This window comes from Oncorhynchus keta, chromosome 23 (assembly GCF_023373465.1).
Source record: "Oncorhynchus keta strain PuntledgeMale-10-30-2019 chromosome 23, Oket_V2, whole genome shotgun sequence".
Lineage (NCBI taxonomy): Eukaryota > Metazoa > Chordata > Actinopteri > Salmoniformes > Salmonidae > Oncorhynchus > Oncorhynchus keta.
In genome coordinates this window covers 2,422,384-2,444,883 of record NC_068443.1, presented here as the reverse complement: position 1 = coordinate 2,444,883, position 22,500 = coordinate 2,422,384, and the positions used below count along the sequence as shown (strand labels likewise).

The 22,500-nt window shown below is 40.5% G+C and overlaps 1 protein-coding gene across 1 annotated transcript in view; it reads left to right on the top strand.

Moving 5' to 3' along the window:
- Nucleotides 1-22,500, top strand: part of LOC127910876 (receptor-type tyrosine-protein phosphatase mu-like) — a 688,506-nt gene that overhangs the window by 540,898 nt on the left and 125,108 nt on the right. Inside the window, exon 21 of the mRNA XM_052475958.1 lies at nt 20,316-20,527. Coding sequence (XP_052331918.1) covers nt 20,316-20,527 — 212 coding nt within the window. The remainder of the gene's footprint in view (nt 1-20,315; nt 20,528-22,500) is intronic.

The following is a 22,500-nucleotide window of genomic DNA, read 5'->3' as shown; positions in this document are numbered from 1 at the left end:
GAGAGAGGAGAGAGATCAACCACTTATATAAAGAGAGAGATCAGCCACTTATATAAACAGAGAGAGAGAGATCAACCACTTATATAAACAGAGAGGGAGAGAGAGATCAACCACTATATATAAACAGAGAGAGAGAGAGAGAGATCAACCACTTATATAAACAGAGAGAGAGAGATCAACCACTTATATAAACAGAGAGAGAGAGAGATCAACCACTTATATAAACAGAGAGAGGAGAGATCAACCAGTTATATAAAACAGAGGGAGAGAGATCAACCACTTATATAAACAGAGAGAGAGAGAGAGAGATCAACCACTTATATAAACAGAGACAGAGAGAGAGAGATCAACCACTTATATAAACAGAGAGAGAGATCAACCACTTATATAAACAGAGAGAGAGATCAACCACTTATATAAACAGAGAGAGAGAGAGAGAGATCAACCACTTATATAAACAGAAGAGAGAGAGAGAGAACAACCACTTATATAAACAGAGAGAGATCAACCACTTATATAAACAGAGAGAGAGATCACCACTTATATAAACAGAGAGAGAGATCAACCACTTATATAAACAGAGAGAGAGAGAGAGAGAGATCAACCACTTATATAAACAGAGATAGAGAGAGAAAGAGATCAACCACTTAAATAAACAGAAAGAGAGAGAGATCAACCACTTATATAAACAGAGAGAGGGAGAGAGAGAGATCAACCACTTATATAAACAGAGAGAGGGAGAGAGAGATCAACCACTTATATAAACAGAGAGAGAGAGAGATCAACCACTTATATAAACAGAGAGAGAGAGAGAGATCAACCACTTATATAAACAGAGAGAGAGAGAGAGAGATCAACCACTTATATAAACAGAGAGAGAGAGATCAACCACTTATATAAACAGAGAGAGAGAGAGAGATCAACCACTTATATAAACAGAGAGAGGAGAGAGAGAGATCAACCACTTATATAAACAGAGAGAGAGAGAGAGATCAACCACTTATATAAACAGAGAGAGAGAGATCAACCACTTATATAAACAGAGAGAGAGAGATCAACCACTTATATAAACAGAGAGAGAGAGAGAGATCAACCACTTATATAAACAGAGAGAGGGAGAGAGATCAACCACTTATATAAACAGAGAGAGAGAGAGATCAACCACTTATATAAACAGAGAGAGAGAGAGAGAGAGAGATCAACCACTTATATAAACAGAGAGAGAGAGAGAGATCAACCACTTATATAAACAGAGAGAGAGAGATCAACCACTTATATAAACAGAGAGAGAGAGAGAGAGAGAGCAACCACTTATATAAACAGAGAGAGAGAGAGAGATCAACCACTTATATAAACAGCGACAGAGATCAACCACTTATATAAACAGAGAGAGGGAGAGAGAGATCAAACGCCACTATAAACAGAGAGAGAGATCAGCCACTTATATAAACAGAGAGAGAGAGATCAACCACTTATATAAACAGAGAGAGGGAGAGAGAGATCAACCACTTATATAGACAGAGAGAGAGAGATCAACCACTTATATAAACAAAACAGAGAGAGAGAGAGATCAACCACTTATATAAACAGAGAGAGAGAGAGAGAGATCAACCACTTATATATAAACAGAGAGGGAGAGATCAACCACTTATATAAACAGAGGGAGAGAGAGATCAACCACTTTATATAAACAGAGAGAGAGAGAGATCAACCACTTATATAAACAGATAGAGAGAGATCATCCACTTTATATAAACAGAGAGAGAGAGAGATCAACCACTTATATAAACATATAGAGAGAGATCAACCACTTAAATAAACAGAGAGAGAGAGAGAGATCAACCACTTATATAAACAGAGACAGAGAGAGAGAGAGATCAACCACTTATATAAACAGAGAGAGATCAACCACTTATATAAACAGAGAGAGAGAGATCATCCACTTATATAAACAGAGAGAGAGAGATCAACCACTTATATAAACAGAGAGAGAGATCAACCACTTATATAAACAGAAAGAGACATCAACCACTTATATAAACAGAGAGAGGGAGAGAGAGAGATCAACCACTTATATAAACAGAGGGAGCGAGAGATCACCCACTGATATAAACAGAGAAAGAGAGATCATCCACTTACATGAACAGAGAGAGAGAGAGAGAAAGAGATCAACCACTTAAATAAACAGAAAGAGAGAGAGAGATCAACCACTTATATAAACAGAGAGAGAGGTATTATCCACTTATATAAACAGAGAGAGGGAGAGAGAGATCAACCACTTATATAAACAGAGAGAGAGAGATCAACCACTTATATAAACAGAGAGAGAGAGAGAGAGATCAACCACTTATATAAACAGAGAGAGAGAGAGATCAACCACTTATATAAACAGAGAGAGAGAGAGATCAACCACTTATATAAACAGAGAGAGAGAGAGAGATCAACCACTTATATAAAAAAGAAACAGAGAGAGAGAGAGATCAACCACTTATATAAACAGAGAGAGAGAGAGATCAACCACTTATATAAACAGAGAGAGAGAGAGAGATCAACCACTTATATAAACAGAGATAGAGAGAGAGAGAGATCAACCACTTATATAAACAGAGAGAGAGAGAGAGAGAGATCAACCACTTATATAAACAGAGAGAGAGAGATCAACCACTTATATAAACAGAGAGAGAGAGAGATCAACCACTTATATAAACAGAGAGAGAGAGAGAGAGATCAACCACTTATATAAACAGAGAGAGGGAGAGAGAGATCAACCACTTATATAAACAGAGAGAGGGAGAGAGAGAGATCAACCACTTATATAAACAGAGAGAGAGAGATCATCCACTTATATAAACAGAGAGAGAGAGAGAGAGAGAGATCAACCACTTATATAAACAGAGAGAGAGATCATCCACTTATATAAACAGAGAGAGAGAGATCAACCACTTATATCAAAACAGAGAGAGAGAGAGATCAACCACTTATATAAACAGATGGAAGAGAGAGAGACCAACCATTTATATAAACAGAGAGAGAGAGAGATCAACCACTTATATAAACAGAAGAGAGAGATCAACCACTTTATAAAAGAGAGAGAGAGAGAGATCAACCACTTATATAAACAGAGAGAGGGAGAGAGAGATCAACCACTTATATAAACAGAGAGAGGAGAGAGAGATCAACCACTTATATAAACAGAGAGAGACCACTTATATAAACAGAGAGAGAGAGATCAACCACTTATATAAACAGAGAGAGAGAGATCAACCACTTATATAAACAGAGAGAGAGAGAGATCAACCACTTATATAAACAGAGAGAGGGAGAGAGAGATCAACCACTTATATAAACAGAGAGAGGGAGAGAGAGAGATCAACCACTTATATAAAAGAGAGAGAGAGAGAGAGATCAACCACTTATATAAACAGAGAGAGGAGAGAGAGATCAACCACTTATATAAACAGAGAGAGAGAGAGAGATCAACCACTTATATAAACAGAGAGAGAGAGAGAGAGAGAGATCAACCACTTATATAAACAGAGAGAGAGAGAGAGATCAACCACTTATATAAACAGAGACAGAGATCAACCACTTATATAAACAGAGAGAGGGAGAGAGAGATCAAACGCCACTATAAACAGAGAGAGAGATCAGCCACTTATATAAACAGAGAGAGAGAGATCAACCACTTATATAAACAGAGAGAGGGAGAGAGAGATCAACCACTTATATAATCAGAGGGAGCGAGAGAGAGAGAGAAATCAACCACTTATATAAACAAAGCGAGAGAGGGAGAGAGAGATCAACCACTTATATAAACAGAGAGAGAGAGAGAGAGAAATCAACCACTTATATAAACATAAAGAGAGAGGGAGAGATCAACCAGTTATATAAACAGAGGGAGAGCGAGAAATCAACCACATATAAACAGAGAGAGGGAGAGAGAGAGATCAACCACTTATATCAACAGAGACAGAGAGAGAGAGGTCATCCACTTATATAAACAGAGAGAGAGAGATCAACCACTTAAATAAACAGAGAGAGAGAGAGAGAGAGAGAGAGAGATCAACCACTTATATAAACAGAGAGAGAGAGAGAGAGAACAACCACTTATATAAACAGAGAGAGATCAACCACTTATATAAACAGAGGGAGCGAGAGATCACCCACTTATGTAAACAGAGAGAGAGATCAACCACTTATATAAACAGAGAGAGAGAGAGAGAGAGATCAACCACTTATATAAACAGAGAGAGAGAGAGAGAGATCAACCACTTATATAAACAGAAGAGAGAGATCAACCACTTATATAAACAGAGAAGAGAGAGATCAACCACTTATATAAACAGAGAGAGAGAGAGAGAGATCAACCACTTATATAAACAGAGAGAGAGAGAGAGATCAACCACTTATATAAACAGAGAGAGAGAGAGAGATCAACCACTTATATAAACAGAGAGAGAGATCAACCACTTATATAAACAGAGAGAGATCAACCACTTATATAAACAGAGAGAGAGAGATCAACCACTTATATAAACAGAGAGAGAGAGAGAGAGAGATCAACCACTTATATAAACAGAACAGAGAGAGAGATCAACCACTTATATAAACAGAGAGGAGAGAGAGATCAACCACTTATATAAACAGAGAGAGAGAGATCAACCACTTATATAAACAGAGAGAGAGAGAGAGATCAACCACTTATATAAACAGAAAGAGAGAGAGAGAGATCAACCACTTATATAAACAGAGAGAGAGAGATCAACCACTTATATAAACAGAGAGAGAGAGAGAGAGATCAACCACTTAAATAAACAGAGAGAGAGAGAGAGAGAGAGATCAACCACTTACATAAACAGAGAGAGAGAGATCAACCACTTACATAAACAGAGAGAGAGAGAGGGAAATCAACCACGTATATAAACAGAGAGAGAGAGAGAGAGATCTACCACTTATATAAACAGAGAGAGGGAGAGGGAGAGAGATCAACCACTTATATAAACAGAGAGAGAGAGATCAACCACTTATAAATAAACAGAGAGAGAGAGAGAGAAGATCAACCACTTATATAAACAGAGAGAGAGAGATCAACCATTTATATAAACAGAGAGAGAGAGAGATCAACCACTTATATAAACAGAGAGAGAGAGAGATCAACCACTTATATAAACAGATGGAAAGAGAGAGAGATCAACCATTTATATAAACAGAGAGAGAGAGATCAACCACTTATATAAACAGAAGAGAGAGATCAACCACTTATATAAACAGAGAGAGAGAGAGAGAGATCAACCACTTATATAAACAGAGAGAGAGAGAGAGATCAACCACTTATATAAACAGAGAGAGAGAGAGATCAACCACTTAAATAAACAGAGAGAGAGAGAGAGATCAACCACTTATATAAACAGAGACAGAGAGAGAGAGAGAGATCAACCACTTATATAAACAGAGAGAGATCAACCACTTATATAAACAGAGAGAGAGAGATCATCCACTTATATAAACAGAGAGAGAGAGATCAACCACTTATATAAACAGAGAGTGTGAGAGAGAGAGAGATCAAACACTTATATAAACAGAGAAAAAGAGAGAGAGAGATCTGAGAGAGATCAACCACTTATATAAACGCAGAGAGAGAGATCAACTATTTATATAAACAGAGAGAGAGAGATCAACCACTTATTTCAAAACAGAGAGAGAGAGAGATCAACCACTTATATAAACAGATGGAAAGAGAGAGAGACCAACCATTTATATAAACAGGGAAAGAGAGAGAGAGATCAGCCACTTGTATAAACAGAGAGAGGGAGAGAGAGAGATCAACCACTTGTATAAACAGAGAGAGGGAGAGAGAGATCAACCACTTATATAAACAGAGACAGAGAGAGAGATCAACCACGTATATAAACAGAGAGAGAGAGAGATCATCCCCTTAAATAAACAGAGAGAGACAGAGAGATCAACCACTTATTTATAAAGAGAAAGAGAGAGAGAGAGAGATCAAACACTTATATAAACATAGAGAGAGAGAGAGAGATCAACCACTTACATAAACAGAGAGAGAGAGAGAGAGATCAACCACTTATATAAACAGAGAGAGAGGAGAGAGATCAACCACTTAAATAAACAGAGAGAGAGAGAGAGAGATCAACCACTTATATAAACAGAGAGAGAGAGAGAGAGAGAGATCAACCACTTATATAAACAGAGAGAGAGATCAACCACTTATATAAACAGAGAGAGAGAGAGCACTTATATCAGAGAGAGATCAACCACTTATATAAACAGAGAGAGAGAGAGAGAGATCAACCACTTATATAAACAGAGAAACAGAGAGAGAGAGAGAGCTAGAAAGAGATAAACCACTTATATAAACAGAGAGAGAGAGAGATCAACCACTTATATAAACAGAGAGAGAGAGAGAGAGATCAACCACTTATATAAACAGAGAGAGGGAGAGAGAGATCAACCACTTATATAAACAGAGAGAGAGAGAGAGAGAGATCAACCACTTATATAAACAGAGAGAGGGAGAGAGATCAACCACTTATATAAACAGAGAGAGAGAGATCATCCACTTATATAAACAGAGAGAGGGAGAGAGATCAACCACTTATATAAATAGATAGATAGAGAGAGAGAGAGAGAGAGAGAGAGAGATCAACCACTTATATAAACAGAGAGAGGGAGGGAGAGAGATCAACCACTTATATAAACAGAGACAGAGAGAGAGATCAACCACTTATATAAACAGATAGAGAGAGATCATCCACTTATATAAACAGAGAGAGAGAGAGATCAACCACTTATATAAACAGATAGAGAGAGATCATACACTTTATATAAACAGAGAGAGAGAGAGATCAACCACTTATATAAACAGATAGAGAGAGATCATCCACTTTATATAAACAGAGAGAGAGAGAGATCAACCACTTATATAAACATAGAGAGAGAGATCAACCACTTATATAAACAGAGAGAGAGAGAGATCAACCACTTATATAAACAGAGAGAGAGAGAGAGATCAACCACTTATATAAACAGATAGAGAGAGATCAACCACTTATATAAACAGAGAGAGTGAGAGAGATCAACCGCTTATATAATCAGAGGGAGCGAGAGATAGATCATCCACTTATATAAACAGAGAGAGGGAGAGAGATCAACCACTTATATAAACAGAGAGAGAGAGAGATCAACCACTTATATAAACATATAGAGAGAGATCAACCACTTAAATAAACAGAGAGAGAGAGAGAGAGAGATCAACCACTTATATAAACAGAGAGAGATCAACCACTTATATAAACAGAGAGAGAGAGAGATCATCCACTTATATAAACAGAGAGAGAGAGAGATCAACCACTTATATAAACAGAGAGAGTGAGAGAGATCAACCACTTATATAATCAGAGGGAGCGAGAGATAGATCATCCACTTATATAAACAGAGAGAGGGAGAGAGAGATCAACCACTTATATAAACAGAGAGAGAGAGAGAGATCAACCACTTATATAAATAGAGAGAGTGAGAGAGATCAACCACTTATATAATCAGAGGGAGCGAGAGATAGATCATCCACTTATATAAACAGAGAGAGGGAGAGAGATCAACCACTTATATAAACAGAGAGAGAGAGAGAGATCAACCACTTATATAAACAGAGAGAGCGAGAAATCACCCACTTATATAAACAGAGAGAGAGAGAGAGATCATCCACTCATATAAACAGAGAGAGGGAGAGAGATCAACCACTTATATAAACAGAGAGAGAGAGAGATCAACCACTTATATAAACAGAGAGAGGGAGAGAGAGATCAACCACCTCTATAAACAGAGAGAGAGAGAGAGAGATCAACCACTTATATAAAAAGAGAGAGAGAGAGAAAGAGATCAACCACTTATATAAACAGAGAGAGGGAGAGAGAGATCAACCACCTATATAAACAGAGAGAGAGAGAGAGAGATCAACCACTCATATAAACAGAGAGAGAGAGAGAGAGATCAACCACTTATATATACAGAGAGAGGGAGAGAGAGATCAACCACCTCTATAAACAGAGAGAGTGAGAGATCAACCACTTATATAAACAGAGAGAGAGAAAGAGATCAACCACTTATATAAACAGAGAGAGAGAGAGAGATCAACCACTTATATAAACAGAGAGAGAGAGAGAGATCAACCACTTATATAAACAGAGAGAGGGAGAGAGAGATCAACCACTTATATAAACAGAGAGAGAGAGAGAGATCAACCACTTATATAAACAGAGAGAGAGAGAGAGATCAACCACTTATATAAACAGAAAGAGAGAGAGAGAGATCAACCACTTATATAAACAGAGAGAGGGAGAGAGAGAGATCAACCACTTATATAAAAAAGAAACAGAGAGAGAGAGAGAGATCAACCACTTATATAAACAGAGAGAGAGAGATCAACCACTTATATAAACAGAGAGAGAGAGAGATCAACCACTTATATAAACAGAGATAGAGAGAGAGAGAGATCAACCACTTATATAAACAGAGAGAGAGAGAGAGAGATCAACCACTTATATAAACAGAGAGAGAGAGAGAGAGAGAGAGAGATCAACCACTTATATAAACAGAGAGAGATCAACCACTTATATAAACAGAGAGAGAGAGAGAGATCAACCACTTATATAAATAGAGAGAGAGAGAGATCAACCGCTTATATAATCAGAGGGAGAGAGAGATAGATCATCCACTTATATAAACAGAGAGAGGGAGAGAGATCAACCACTTATATAAACAGAGAGAGAGAGAGAGAGATCAACCACTTATATAAACAGAGAGAGAGAGAGATCAACCACTTAAATAAACAGAGAGAGAGAGAGAGAGAGATCAACCACTTACATAAACAGAGAGAGAGAGATCAACCACTTACATAAACAGAGAGAGAGAGAGAGGAAATCAACCACGTATATAAACAGAGAGAGAGAGAGAGAGAGAGATCTACCACTTAAATAAACAGAGAGAGGGAGAGAGAGGTCAACCACTTATATAAACAGAGAGAGGGAGAGGGAGAGAGATCAACCACTTATATAAACAGAGAGAGAGAGATCATCCACTTATATAAACAGAGGGAGAGAGAGGTCAACCACTTATATAAACAGATAGAGAGAGATCATCCACTTATATAAACAGAGAGAGAGAGAGATCAACCACTTATATAAACAGATAGAGAGAGATCATCCACTTTATATAAACAGAGAGAGAGAGAGAGATCAACCGCTTATATAAACAGAGGGAGACATAGAGATCAACCACTTATTTCAACACAGAGAGAAGAGAGAGAGAGAGAGAGAGATCAACCACTTATATAAACAGAGAGAGAGAGAGATCAACCACTTATATAAACAGAGAGAGAGAGAGAGATCAACCACTTGTATAAACAGAGAGAGGGAGAGAGAGAGATCAACCACTTATATAAATAGAGAGGGGGAGAGATCAACCACTTATATAAACAGAGAGAGAGAGAGAGAGTTAGAGAGAGAGAGAGATCAACCACTTATATAAAAAAGAAAGAGAGAGAGAGAGAGATCAACCACTTATATAAACAGAGATAGAGAGAGAGAGAGATCAACCACTTATATAAACAGAGAGAGATCAACCACTTATATAAACAGAGAGAGAGATCAACCACTTATATAAACAGAGAGAGGGAGAGAGAGATCAACCACTTATATAAACAGAGAGAGAGAGAGATCAACCACCTCTATAAACACAAACAGAGAGAGAGAGAGAGAGAGAAAGAGATAAACCACTTATATAAACAGAGAGAGAGAGATCAACCACTTATATAAACAGAGAGAGAGAGAGAGAGAGATCAACCACTTATATAAACAGAGAGAGGGGAGAGAGATCAACCACTTATATAAACAGAGAGAGAGAGAGATCAACCACTTATATAAACAGAGAGAGAGAGAGAGATCAACCACTCTATAAACAGAGAGAGAGAGAGAGAGAGATCAACCACTTATATAAAAAGAGAGAGAGAGAGAAAGAGATCAACCACTTATATAAAACAGAGAGGGAGAGAGAGATCAACCACTCTATAAACAGAGAGAGAGAGAGAGATCAACCACTTATATAAACAGAGAGAGAGAGAGAGATCAACCACTTATATATACAGAGAGAGGGAGAGAGAGATCAACCACCTCTATAAACAGAGAGAGTGAGAGATCAACCACTTATATAAACAGAGAGAGAGAGAGATAGAGAGAGAGAGAGCTAGAAAGAGATAAACCACTTATATAAACAGAGAGAGAGAGAGAGATCAACCACTTATATAAACAGAGAGAGAGAGAGAGATCAACCACTTATATAAACAGAGAGAGGGAGAGAGAGATCAACCACTTATATAAACACAGAGAGAGAGAGAGATCAACCACTTATATAAACAGAGAGAGGGAGAGAGATCAACCACTTATATAATCAGAGGGAGCGAGAGATAGATCATCCACTTATATAAACAGAGAGAGGGAGAGAGATCAACCACTTATATAAACAGAGAGAGGGAGAGAGAGAGATCAACCACTTATATAAATAGAGAGGGGGAGAGATCAACCACTTATATAAACAGAGAGAGAGAGAGATCAACCACTTATATAAATAGAGAGAGAGAGAGATCAACCACTTATATAAACAGAGAGAGAGAGAGAGAGTTAGAGAGAGAGAGAGATCAACCACTTATATAAAAAAGAAACAGAGAGAGAGAGAGATCAACCACTTATATAAACAGAGATAGAGAGAGAGAGAGATCAACCACTTATATAAACAGAGAGAGGGAGAGAGATCAACCACTTATATAATCAGAGGGAGCGAGAGATAGATCATCCACTTATATAAACAGAGAGAGGGAGAGAGATCAACCACTTATATAAACAGAGAGAGGGAGAGAGAGAGATCAACCACTTATATAAACAGAGAGAGAGAGAGATCAACCACTTATATAAACAGAGAGACGGAGAGAGAGAGATCAACCACTTATATAAACAGAGATAGAGAGAGAGAGAGATCAACCACTTATATAAACAGAGAGAGAGAGAGAGATCAACCACTTATATAAACAGAGAGAGGGAGAGAGAGGTCAACCACTTATATAAACAGAGAGAGAGAGGGAGAGAGATCAACCACTTATATAAACAGAGAGAGAGAGATCAACCACTTATATAAACAGAGAGAGAGAGAGATCTGAGAGAGATCAACCACTTATATAAACGCAGAGAGAGAGATCAACTATTTATATAAACAGAGAGAGAGAGATCAACCACTTATTTCAAAACAGAGAGAGAGAGATATCAACCACTTATATAAACAGATGGAAAGAGAGAGAGACCAACCATTTATATAAACAGGGAAAGAGAGAGAGAGATCAGCCACTTATATAAACAGAAGGAGAGATCAACCACTTGTATAAACAGAGAGAGGGAGAGAGAGAGATCAACCACTTGTATAAACAGAGAGAGGGAGAGAGAGATCAACCACTTATATAAACAGAGAGAGAGAGAGAGATCATCCCCTTAAATAAACAGAGGGAGACATAGAGATCAACCACTTATTTCAACACAGAGAGAGAGAGAGAGAGAGAGAGAGAGAGAGAGATCAAACACTTATATAAACATAGAGAGAGAGAGAGAGATCAACCACTTATATAAACAGAGAGAGGGAGAGAGAGAGATCAACCACTTATATAAATAGAGAGGGGAGAGATCAACCACTTATATAAACAGAGAGAGAGAGAGAGAGAGAGATCAACCACTTATATAAACAGAGAGAGAGAGAGAGAGAGAGAGAGAGAGATCAACCACTTATATAAACAGACGGAGCAAGAGATCACCCACTTATATAAACAGAGAGAGAGGGAGAGATCATCCACTTATATAAACAGGGAGAGAGAGATCAAGCACTTATATAAACAGAGAGAGGGAGAGAGAGATCAACCACCTCTATAAACAGAGAGAGAGAGTGAGAGATCAACCACCTATATAAACAGAGAGAGAGAGAGAGAGAGAGCTAGAAAGAGATAAACCACTTATATAAACAGAGAGAGAGAGAGAGATCAACCACTTATATAAACAGAGAGAGAGAGAGAGAGAGATCAACCACTTAAATAAACAGAGGGAGACATAGAGATCAACCACTTATATAAATAGAGAGGGGGCGAGATCAACCACTTATATAAACAGAGAGAGGGAGAGAGATCAACCACTTATATAAACAGAGAGAGAGAGAGATCATCCACTTATATAAACAGAGAGAGGGAGAGAGATCAACCACTTATATAAATAGATAGAGAGAGAGAGAGAGAGAGAGAGATCAAGCACTTATATAAACAGAGAGAGGGAGGGAGAGAGATCAACCACTTATATAAACAGAGACAGAGAGAGAGAGATCAACCACTTATATAAACAGATAGAGAGAGATCATCCACTTATATAAACAGAGAGAGAGAGAGATCAACCACTTATATAAACAGATAGAGAGAGATCATACACTTTATATAAACAGAGAGAGAGAGAGATCAACCACTTATATAAACAGATAGAGAGAGATCATCCACTTTATATAAACAGAGAGAGAGAGAGATCAACCACTTATATAAATAGATAGATAGAGAGAGAGAGAGAGAGAGAGAGATCAACCACTTATATAAACAGATAGAGAGAGATCATACACTTTATATAAACAGAGAGAGAGAGAGATCAACCACTTATATAAACAGATAGAGAGAGATCATCCACTTTATATAAACAGAGAGAGAGATCAACCACTTATATAAACATATAGAGAGAGATCAACCACTTAAATAAACAGAGAGAGAGAGAGAGAGAGATCAACCACTTATATAAACAGAGAGAGATCAACCACTTATATAAACAGAGAGAGAGAGATCATCCACTTATATAAACAGAGAGAGAGAGAGATCAACCACTTATATAAACAGAGAGAGTGAGAGAGATCAACCACTTATATAATCAGAGGGAGCGAGAGATAGATCATCCACTTATATAAACAGAGAGAGGGAGAGAGAGATCAACCACTTATATAAACAGAGAGAGAGAGAGATCAACCACTTATATAAATAGAGAGAGTGAGAGAGATCAACCGCTTATATAATCAGAGGGAGCGAGAGATAGATCATCCACTTATATAAACAGAGAGAGGGAGAGAGATCAACCACTTATATAAACAGAGAGAGAGAGAGAGATCAACCACTTATATAAACAGAGTGAGCGAGAAATCACCCACTTATATAAACAGAGAGAGAGAGAGAGATCATCCACTCATATAAACAGAGAGAGGGAGAGAGATCAACCACTTATATAAATAGAGAGGGAGAGAGAGAGAGATCAACCACTTATATAAACAGAGAGAGGGAGAGAGAGATCAACCACCTCTATAAACAGAGAGAGAGAGAGAGAGAGAGATCAACCACTTATATAAAAAGAGAGAGAGAGAGAAAGAGATCAACCACTTATATAAACAGAGAGAGGGAGAGAGAGATCAACCACCTCTATAAACAGAGAGAGAGAGTGAGAGATCAACCACTTATATAAACAGAGAGAGAGAGAGAGAGATCAACCACTTATATATACAGAGAGAGGGAGAGAGAGATCAACCACCTCTATAAACAGAGAGAGTGAGAGATCAACCACTTATATAAACAGAGAGAGAGAGAGATAGAGAGAGAGAGAGCTAGAAAGAGATAAACCACTTATATAAACAGAGAGAGAGAGAGAGAGATCAACCACTTATATAAACAGAGAGAGAGAGAGAGATCAACCACTTATATAAACAGAGAGAGGGAGAGAGAGATCAACCACTTATATAAACACAGAGAGAGAGAGAGATCAACCACTTATATAAACAGAGAGAGGGAGAGAGATCAACCACTTATATAATCAGAGGGAGAGAGATAGATCATCCACTTATATAAACAGAGAGAGGGAGAGAGATCAACCACTTATATAAACAGAGAGACGGAGAGAGAGAGATCAACCACTTATATAAACAGAGAGAGAGAGAGATCAACCACTTATATAAACAGAGAGAGGGAGAGAGATCAATCACTTATATAATCAGAGGGAGAGAGAGAGAGAGAGAGATCAACCGCTTATATAATCAGAGGGAGAGAGGGAGAGAGAGATCAACCACTTATATAAACAGAGAGAGAGAGAGAGAGATCAACCACTTATATAAACAGAGAGAGAGAGAGAGAGATCAACCACTTATATAAACAGAGAGAGAGAGAGAGATCAACCACTTATATAAACAGAGAGAGAGAGGGAGATCAACCACTTGTATAAACAGAGAACGAGAGAGAGAGAGATCAACCACTTATATAAACAGAGAGAGAGAGCCCTTGAATTGAATTGAAATTGAGAGAGAGAGAGATCAACCACTTATATAAACAGAGACACACAGAGAGAGAGAGAGAGAGAGAGAGAGAGAGAGAGAGAGAGAGAGAGATAATCCACGTATATAAACAGAGAGAGAGAGAGAGATCAACCACTTATATAAACAGAGAGAGAGAAAGAGAGAGAGATCAACCACTTATATAAACAGAGAGAGAGAAAGAGAGAGAGATCAACCACTTATATAAACAGAGAGAGAGAAGGAGAGAGAGATCAACCACTTATATAAACAGAGAGAGAGAAAGAGAGAGAGATCAACCACTTATATAAACAGAGGGGGGAGAGAGGGAAAGAGAGAGGGGAAGAGATGGAGAGTTGAATAAGAGAGGGAAGAGATGGACAGAGAGAAAACTGTAACTGCTATGATAGCTAACTGTAATTGCTCTGATAGCTAGCTGTTGGCTAACTGCTCTGATAGCTCGCTGTTGTCTAACTGTCTAACTGCTCTGATAGCTAACTGTTGTCTAACTGCTCTGATAGCTAGCTGTTGGCTAACTGCTCCGACAGCTAGCTGTTGGCTAACTGCTCTGATAGCTAGCTGTTGGCTAACTGCTCTGATAGCTAATTGTTGGCTAACCGGTCTGATAGCTATCTGTTGGCTAACTGCTCTGATAGCTAGCTGTTGGCTAACTGCTCTGATAGCTAGCTGTTGTCTAACTGCTCTGATAGCTAACTGTTGGCTAACTGCTCTGATAGCTGACTGTTGGCTAACCGGTCTGATAGCTAGCTGTTAGCTAACTGCTCTGATAGCTAAATGTCTAACTGCTATGATAGCTAACTGTAATTGCTCTGATAGCTAGCTGTTGGCTAACTGCTCTGATAGCTCGCTGTTGTCTAACTGTCTAACTGCTCTGATAGCTAACTGTTGTCTAACTGCTCTGATAGCTAGCTGTTGGCTAACTGCTCTGATAGCTAGCTGTTGTCTAACTGCTCTGATAGCTAGCTGTTGGCTAACTGCTCTGATAGCTAACTGTTGGCTAACTGCTCTGATAGCTAGCTGTTGGCTAACTGCTCTGATAGCTAACTGTTGGCTAACCGGTCTGATAGCTTGCTGTTAGCTAACTGCTCTGATAGCTAAATGTCTAACTACTATGATAGCTAACTGTAATTGCTCTGATAGCTAGCTGTTGGCTAACTGCTCTGATAGCTCGCTGTTGTCTAACTGTCTAACTGCTCTGATAGCTAACTGTTGTCTAACTGCTCTGATAGCTAGCTGTTGTCTAACTGCTCTGATAGCTAGCTGTTGTCTAACTGCTCTGATAGCTAGCTGTTGGCTAACTGCTCTGATAGCTAGCTGTTGTCTAACTGCTCTGATAGCTAGCTGTTGGCTAACTGCTCTGATAGCTAACTGTTGGCTAACCGGTCTGATAGCTTGCTGTTAGCTAACTGCTCTGATAGCTAAATGTCTAACTGCTCTGATAGCTATCTGTTGGCTAACTGCTCTGATAGCTAGCTGTTGTCTGACTGTTTAACTACTCTGATAGCTAACTGTTGGCTAACTGCTCTGATAGCTAGCTGTTGGCTATCTGCTCTGATAGCTAAATGTCTAACTGCTCTGATAGCTATCTGTTGGCTAACTGCTCCGACAGCTAGCTGTTGGCTAACTGCTCTGATAGCTAGCTGTTAGCTAACTGCTCTGATAGCTAAATGTCTAACTGCTCTGAAAGCTATCTGTTGGCTATCTGCTCTGATAGCTAGCTGTTGGCTAACTGATCTGATAGCTAGCTGTTGGCTAACTACTCTGATAGCTAGCTGTTGGCTAACTGCTCTGATAGCTAGCTGTTGGCTAACTGCTCTGATAGCTAGCTGTTAGGCTAACTGCTCTGATAACTAGCTGTTGGCTAACTGCTCTGATAGCTAGCTGTTGGCTAACTGCTCTGATAGCTAGCTGTTGGCTAACTGCTCTGATAGCTAGCAGTTGGCTAACTGCTCTGATAGCTAGCCATTGGCTAACTGCTCTGATAGCTAGCCGTTGGCTAACTGCTCTGATAGCTAGCCGTTGGCTAACTGCTCTGATAATTAGCTGTTGGGTAACTGCTCTGAGAAGCAGCTGTTGGCTAACTGCTCTGATAGCTAGCTGCTGGCTAACTGCTCTGATAGCTAGCTGTTGGCTAACTGCTCTGATAGCTAGCTGTTAGGCTAACTGCTCTGATAACTAGCTGTTGGCTAACTGCTCTGATAGCTAGAGCTAGTGACCTACTTGGTGTTGTTGTTTTGCCGCCATGCACTCTTCTGTTTATTCCTCCTCTTCCATGATAAAATAGAATAATAAAACCATTTAGTTTTCTCATTAATTATTAGTAGCCTTTGTTGAAAGAGGAATGGGGGGGGACGAGAGACGCCTGAAGTATAGGCATATACACTGAACTGCACCATCTAGAAAAGTGGAGCGCTTGTGTTTATTTTTGACTAGCTATAGCTTTTGGGGAAAACATGATAATAACAACAATTATATGTGGGGCAGTAGTGGTAATGAACGACCTGAGGCATCAAGGACACACACAAATAAGCAAAACAACATGGTTTTAGATGTTTACCACATATCTCAAGTGAAGCATAAAAAAAAAATTACTTCTCAACCTCCACAACGCCACTTTTAAGGCTGATTCTAGCCTGATTCTCCCATGAAACCAAGATAATGCCTGTCATGGTAACCGTGTTGACAGTTAGCGTTAGCTTCAGAAGTAATGAAGCATGTAGCCATTAGCGCTAGCTGGTTGAGAGCCAGGCAAGGCAGGCTGGCTGGAAAAGGTTATCTGTTTTTAGGAGTGACAGTTTGAGTTAGCATATTGGGAGTTGATGATCATTTAATGTGAGTGATTAGTGCAAACCCCACATATCATCTTGTTCATTTCATCACAGACTTTATTTTGTATCATGTCACCACCCTAAATGCGTTCAGCACATGATAAACATGTGCCTTTAAAATACTTGAAAATTAGAATCACTAATATTTCAATATTAAAAAACTATTTAATTTCAGGAGTGAGGCCAATAACTATTTATTTTTTCCCCTTTCTGACCCCTTGAAAGCCATTCTGTCCCCTTGAAATCCATTCTGTCCCCTTGAAATCCATTCTGTCCCCTTGAAATCCATTCTGACCCCTTGAAATCCATTCTGTCCCCTTAACAAGCCAGCCATTCTGACCCCTTGAAATCCATTCAACACCCCTTGAAATCCATTCTGCCATTCTGTCCCCTTGAAATCCATTCTGACCCCTTGAAAGCCATTCTGTCCCCTTGAAATCCATTCTGTCCCCTTGAAATCCATTCTGTCCCCTTGAAATCCATTCTGTCCCCTTGAAATCCATTCTGTCCCCTTGAAATCCATTCTGTCCCCTTGAAATCCATTCTGTCCCCTTGAAATCCATTCTGTCCCCTTGAAATCCATTCTGTCCCCTTGAAAGCCATTCTGTCCCCTTGAAAGCCATTCTGTCCCCTTGAAAGCCATTCTGTCCCCTTGAAAGCCATTATGTCCACTTAAAATCCATTCTGTTTGTGCTTTGTACTTTTAAGTATGTCTTGCTCTGTTGAAATGGCCTGCCCTAAATTTCTCAACCAATAAAGCAGAATAGGCTTTTCTTTCACCAGGCCTTACTGATGAAACAGCAGACGGCTGTGACCTAACTAACAGTAGCTCAACACACTACCGGTGACTGTGACCTAACAGTAGCTCAACACACTACCGGTGACTGTGACCTAACAGTAGCTCAACACACTACCGGTGACTGTGACCTAACAGTAGCTCAACACACTACCGGTGACTGTGACCTAACTAACAGTAGCTCAACACACTACCTGTGACTGTGACCTAACTAACAGTAGCTCAACACACTACCGGTGACTGTGACCTAACTAACAGTAGCTCAACACACTACCGGTGACTGTGACCTAACTAACAGTAGCTCAACACACTACCGGTGACTGTGACCTAACTAACAGTAGCTCAACACACTACCGGTGACTGTGACCTAACTAACAGTAGCTCAACACACTACCGGTGACTGTGACCTAACTAACAGTAGCTCAACACACTACCGGTGACTGTGACCTAACAGTAGCTCAACACACTACCGGTGACTGTGACGGTGCTTATGCTGATGTGTTGCTTACACCCCTCTCTTCTCCTCTCTTCTCTCTTTCTTCCTCTCTTTCTCTTCCCTCTCTCTGTTCTCGTACCTAACCCTCTTTATGTATCTCCTATAAAAGTGCCCATAAATGGTAAGTCGCCAGCCTTCCCTGGTCCTGTTCTTGGGCTTGGTTTGGGGAAGGAGGTGATGTCGCAGGAACACACAGATACCAGTGAGAGAGCTGCTACATTCAATATGATTATTATTGTTTTAATTATTATTGCATGGCCAGTGGACATGCTAGCATTTCACTACCGTCTGTATGGTATCGTACCTCTTGTTTCCACCTTTGGAGCCGTTAGCCTAGCATGATGCCGTTAGCCTAGCATGATGCCGTTAGCCTAGCATGATGCCATCACTGCATTTTCATGTTCCGTCTCCCATGTCCTCACTTCCTTTTGTTTTTTTCAGTTGTTTTTGTTTGGTTGTATTGAGTAATGTTGCTTCAGATGGTGCCTGCCTTCCTCAGCCATTGTGTTTTTGCTGTAGCCCACATCCTTCATGTCATGGACATACTTCATCACATCTCCTGCCTCATTCTGCCACAATATGAGAGAGTGGTTGGATTCAGAGGTGTATCAAAACATTTAATTACGTTTTAAAAAGTACAGCCTCTTTAATAATGTATTTATATTAGTGAGAACCTTCGGTGCTACTTCTTCTCACAGCGTAGTCATAAAAATTAGACTAATCACAAGCCCAATGTTCTCCAGTTGATACACAGTTGGAGCTGAGCCTTCTCCTCACCACCACATTCACTCATAATGCAACTCTACCATGTCACGGCTACGTACCAATATCCACACTAACATACCACTTAGAATGTACGTACACCTCATAGCCCACCTGCTTCAAGTGGTAGTATGCTAGTATGGATATTGGAACCCTGGCCAATATCAGTCGATTACCATTATGCCTAGGGCCAGGAGTTACTCCTTGTCAGGGGGAAACTTCCGGTCCGATAGTATGTGACTCACATGACAGCATTATCTAGGCCTTATGACAGCATTATCTAGGCCTTACGACAGCATTATCTAGGCCAGTACGACAGCGTTATCTAGACCTTATGACAGCATTGTCTAGGCCTGTACGACAGCATTATCTAGGCCTTATGCCAGCATTGTCTAGGCCTGTACGACAGCATTATCTAGGCCTTGTGACAGCATTATCTAGGCCTTATGACAGCATTATCTAGGCCTTATGACAGCATTGTCTAGGCCTGTACGACAGCATTGTCTAGGCCTGTACGACAGCATTATCTAGGCCTTGTGACAGCATTATCTAGGCCTTATGACAGCATTGTCTAGGCCTGTATGACAGCATTATCTAGGCTTTATGACATCATTATCTAGGCCTTATGACAGCATTGTCTAGGCCTGTACGACAGCATTATCTAGGCTTTATGACAGCATTATCTAGGCTTTATGACAACATTATCTAGGCCTTATGACAACATTATCTAGGCTTTTGTAGACCTTATGACAGCATTATCTCGGCTTGTATGACAGCATTATCTAGGCCTGTATGAAAGCATTATATAGGCCTTATGGCAGCTTTATGTAGACCTTACGACCACTATTATTTAGGCCTTACGACCATTATTCTGTAGGCATTATGACCACCCGTAAGGGTCATCAAGAGTTCACTCACTATCCTGACCTGCTGTACCTTCTTCTCCCCTGTCTCTGTGTGTGTTTGTGCCTGCCTGCCTGTCTGCCTGCCTGCCTGCTCTGTCCAGACGACAGCCAGACGCTGGGTGGTGGTGGTAGCTGCAGCGACACCAGTAGTCTGGTCCAGTCTCACGGCCACTCCCTGAGAAAGAGGGAGGGGACAGTAGACGCGCCCTACCAGACGGGCCAGCTCCACCCTGCTATCAGAGTGGCCGACCTGCTGCAGCACATCACGCAGATGAAGTGTGCGGAGGGATACGGCTTCAAGGAGGAGTACGAGGTGAGATAGAACTTTCAACTTTGACCTTTAACCTCCCTCTCGTTGAATCTCTGTGAGCTCGTTCCAAATACTTAAAAAACTCAATTTTAAAAAATGTATCCTTCGTCCTTTATTCAAGTCGGAGTATGAAGACAGACAACAAATAAAACAACTCTTGACCTTTCAACTTTCACCTCTTACCCACTCTTAGAAATAGACCCCTCTCACTGACTCTCTCTCTTTATTTGAACCTGTACCCATCCGTCTTTCCTCCATCTTTCCTCCCTTCATTGAAGTAGTTAGCGATATAACTTGATTGGCCAGGTGAAAGATACTGTCTGTGTATGAGGTGAGACCCCCCCCTTTTGACCTTTCACCTTGGATCAATTCCATTTCTCTCTTTCTTGTTGTCTGAAGTGTGCACTCACTGACGCCTACAAGAAATGGACAATACATACTGTAGTTGTCAATACATGGTTCTTTTTAAGGCTTAAATGAGATCCAAATGGTAGCCAATTCCCTCTATAGTGCACTACAGGCCCTATGGGTCTTGGTCAGAAGTAGTGCACTACAGGCCCTATGGGTCTTGGTCAGAAGTAGTGCACTACAGGCCCTATGGGTCTTGGTCAGAAGTAGTGCACTACAGGCCCTATGGGTCTTGGTCAGAAGTAGTGTACTACAGGCCCTATGGGTCTTGGTCAGAAGTAGTGCACTACAGGCCCTATGGGTCTTGGTCAGAAGTAGTGCACTACAGGCCCTATGGGTCTTGGTCAGAAGTAGTACTACAGGCCCTATGGGTCTTGGTCAGAAGTAGTGTACTACAGGCCCTATGGGTCTTGGTCAGAAGTAGTACACTACAGGCCCTATGGTCTCGGTTAGAAGTAGTGTACTACAGGCCCTATGGTCAGAAGTAGTGTACTACAGGCCCTATGGTCAGAAGTAGTGCACTACAGGCCCTATGGTCAGAAGTAGTGTACTACAGGCCCTATGGGTCTTGGGTCAGAAGTAGTGTACTACAGGCCCTATGGGTCTTGGTCAGTAGTAGTGCACTACAGGCCCTATGGGTCTTGGTCAGAAGTAGTGCACTACTGGCCCTATGGGTTTTGGTCCAAAGTAGTGCACTACAGGCCCTATTGGTCTGTGTCAGAAGTAGTGCACTACAGGCCCTATGGGTCTTGGTCAGAAGTAGTGCACTACAGGCCCTATGGTCAGAAGTAGTGTACTACAGGCCCTATGGGTCTTGGTCAGAAGTAGTGCACTACAGGCCCTATGGGTCTTGGTCAGAAGTAGTGTACTACAGGCCCTATGGGTCTTGGTCAGAAGTAGTGCACTACAGGCCCTATGGGTCTTGGTCAGAAGTAGTGCACTACAGGCCCTATGGTCAGAAGTAGTGCACTACAGGCCCTATGGGTCTTGGTCAGAAGTAGTGCACTACAGGCCCTATGGGTCTTGGTCAGAAGTAGTGTACTACAGGCCCTATGGGTCTTGGTCAGAAGTAGTGCACTACAGGCCCTATGGGTCTTGGTCAGAAGTAGTGTACTACAGGCCCTATGGGTCTTGGTCAGAAGTAGTGTACTACAGGCCCTATGGGTCTTGGTCAGAAGTAGTGTACTACAGGCCCTATGGGTCTTGGTCAGAAGTAGTGCACTACAGGCCCTATGGTCAGAAGTAGTGCACTACAGGCCCTATGGGTCTTGGTCAGAAGTAGTGTACTACAGGCCCTATGGGTCTTGGTCAGAAGTAGTGCACTACAGGCCCTATGGTCAGAAGTAGTGCACTACAGGCCCTATGGGTCTTGGTCAGAAGTAGTGTACTATAGGCCCTATGGTCAGAAGTAGTGTACTACAGGCCCTATGGGTCTTGGTCAGAAGTAGTACTACAGGCCCTATGGGTCTTGGTCAGAAGTAGTGTACTACAGGCCCTATGGGTCTTGGTCAGAAGTAGTGTACTTCAGGCCCTATGGGTGGTCAGAAGTAGTGCACTACTGGCCCTAT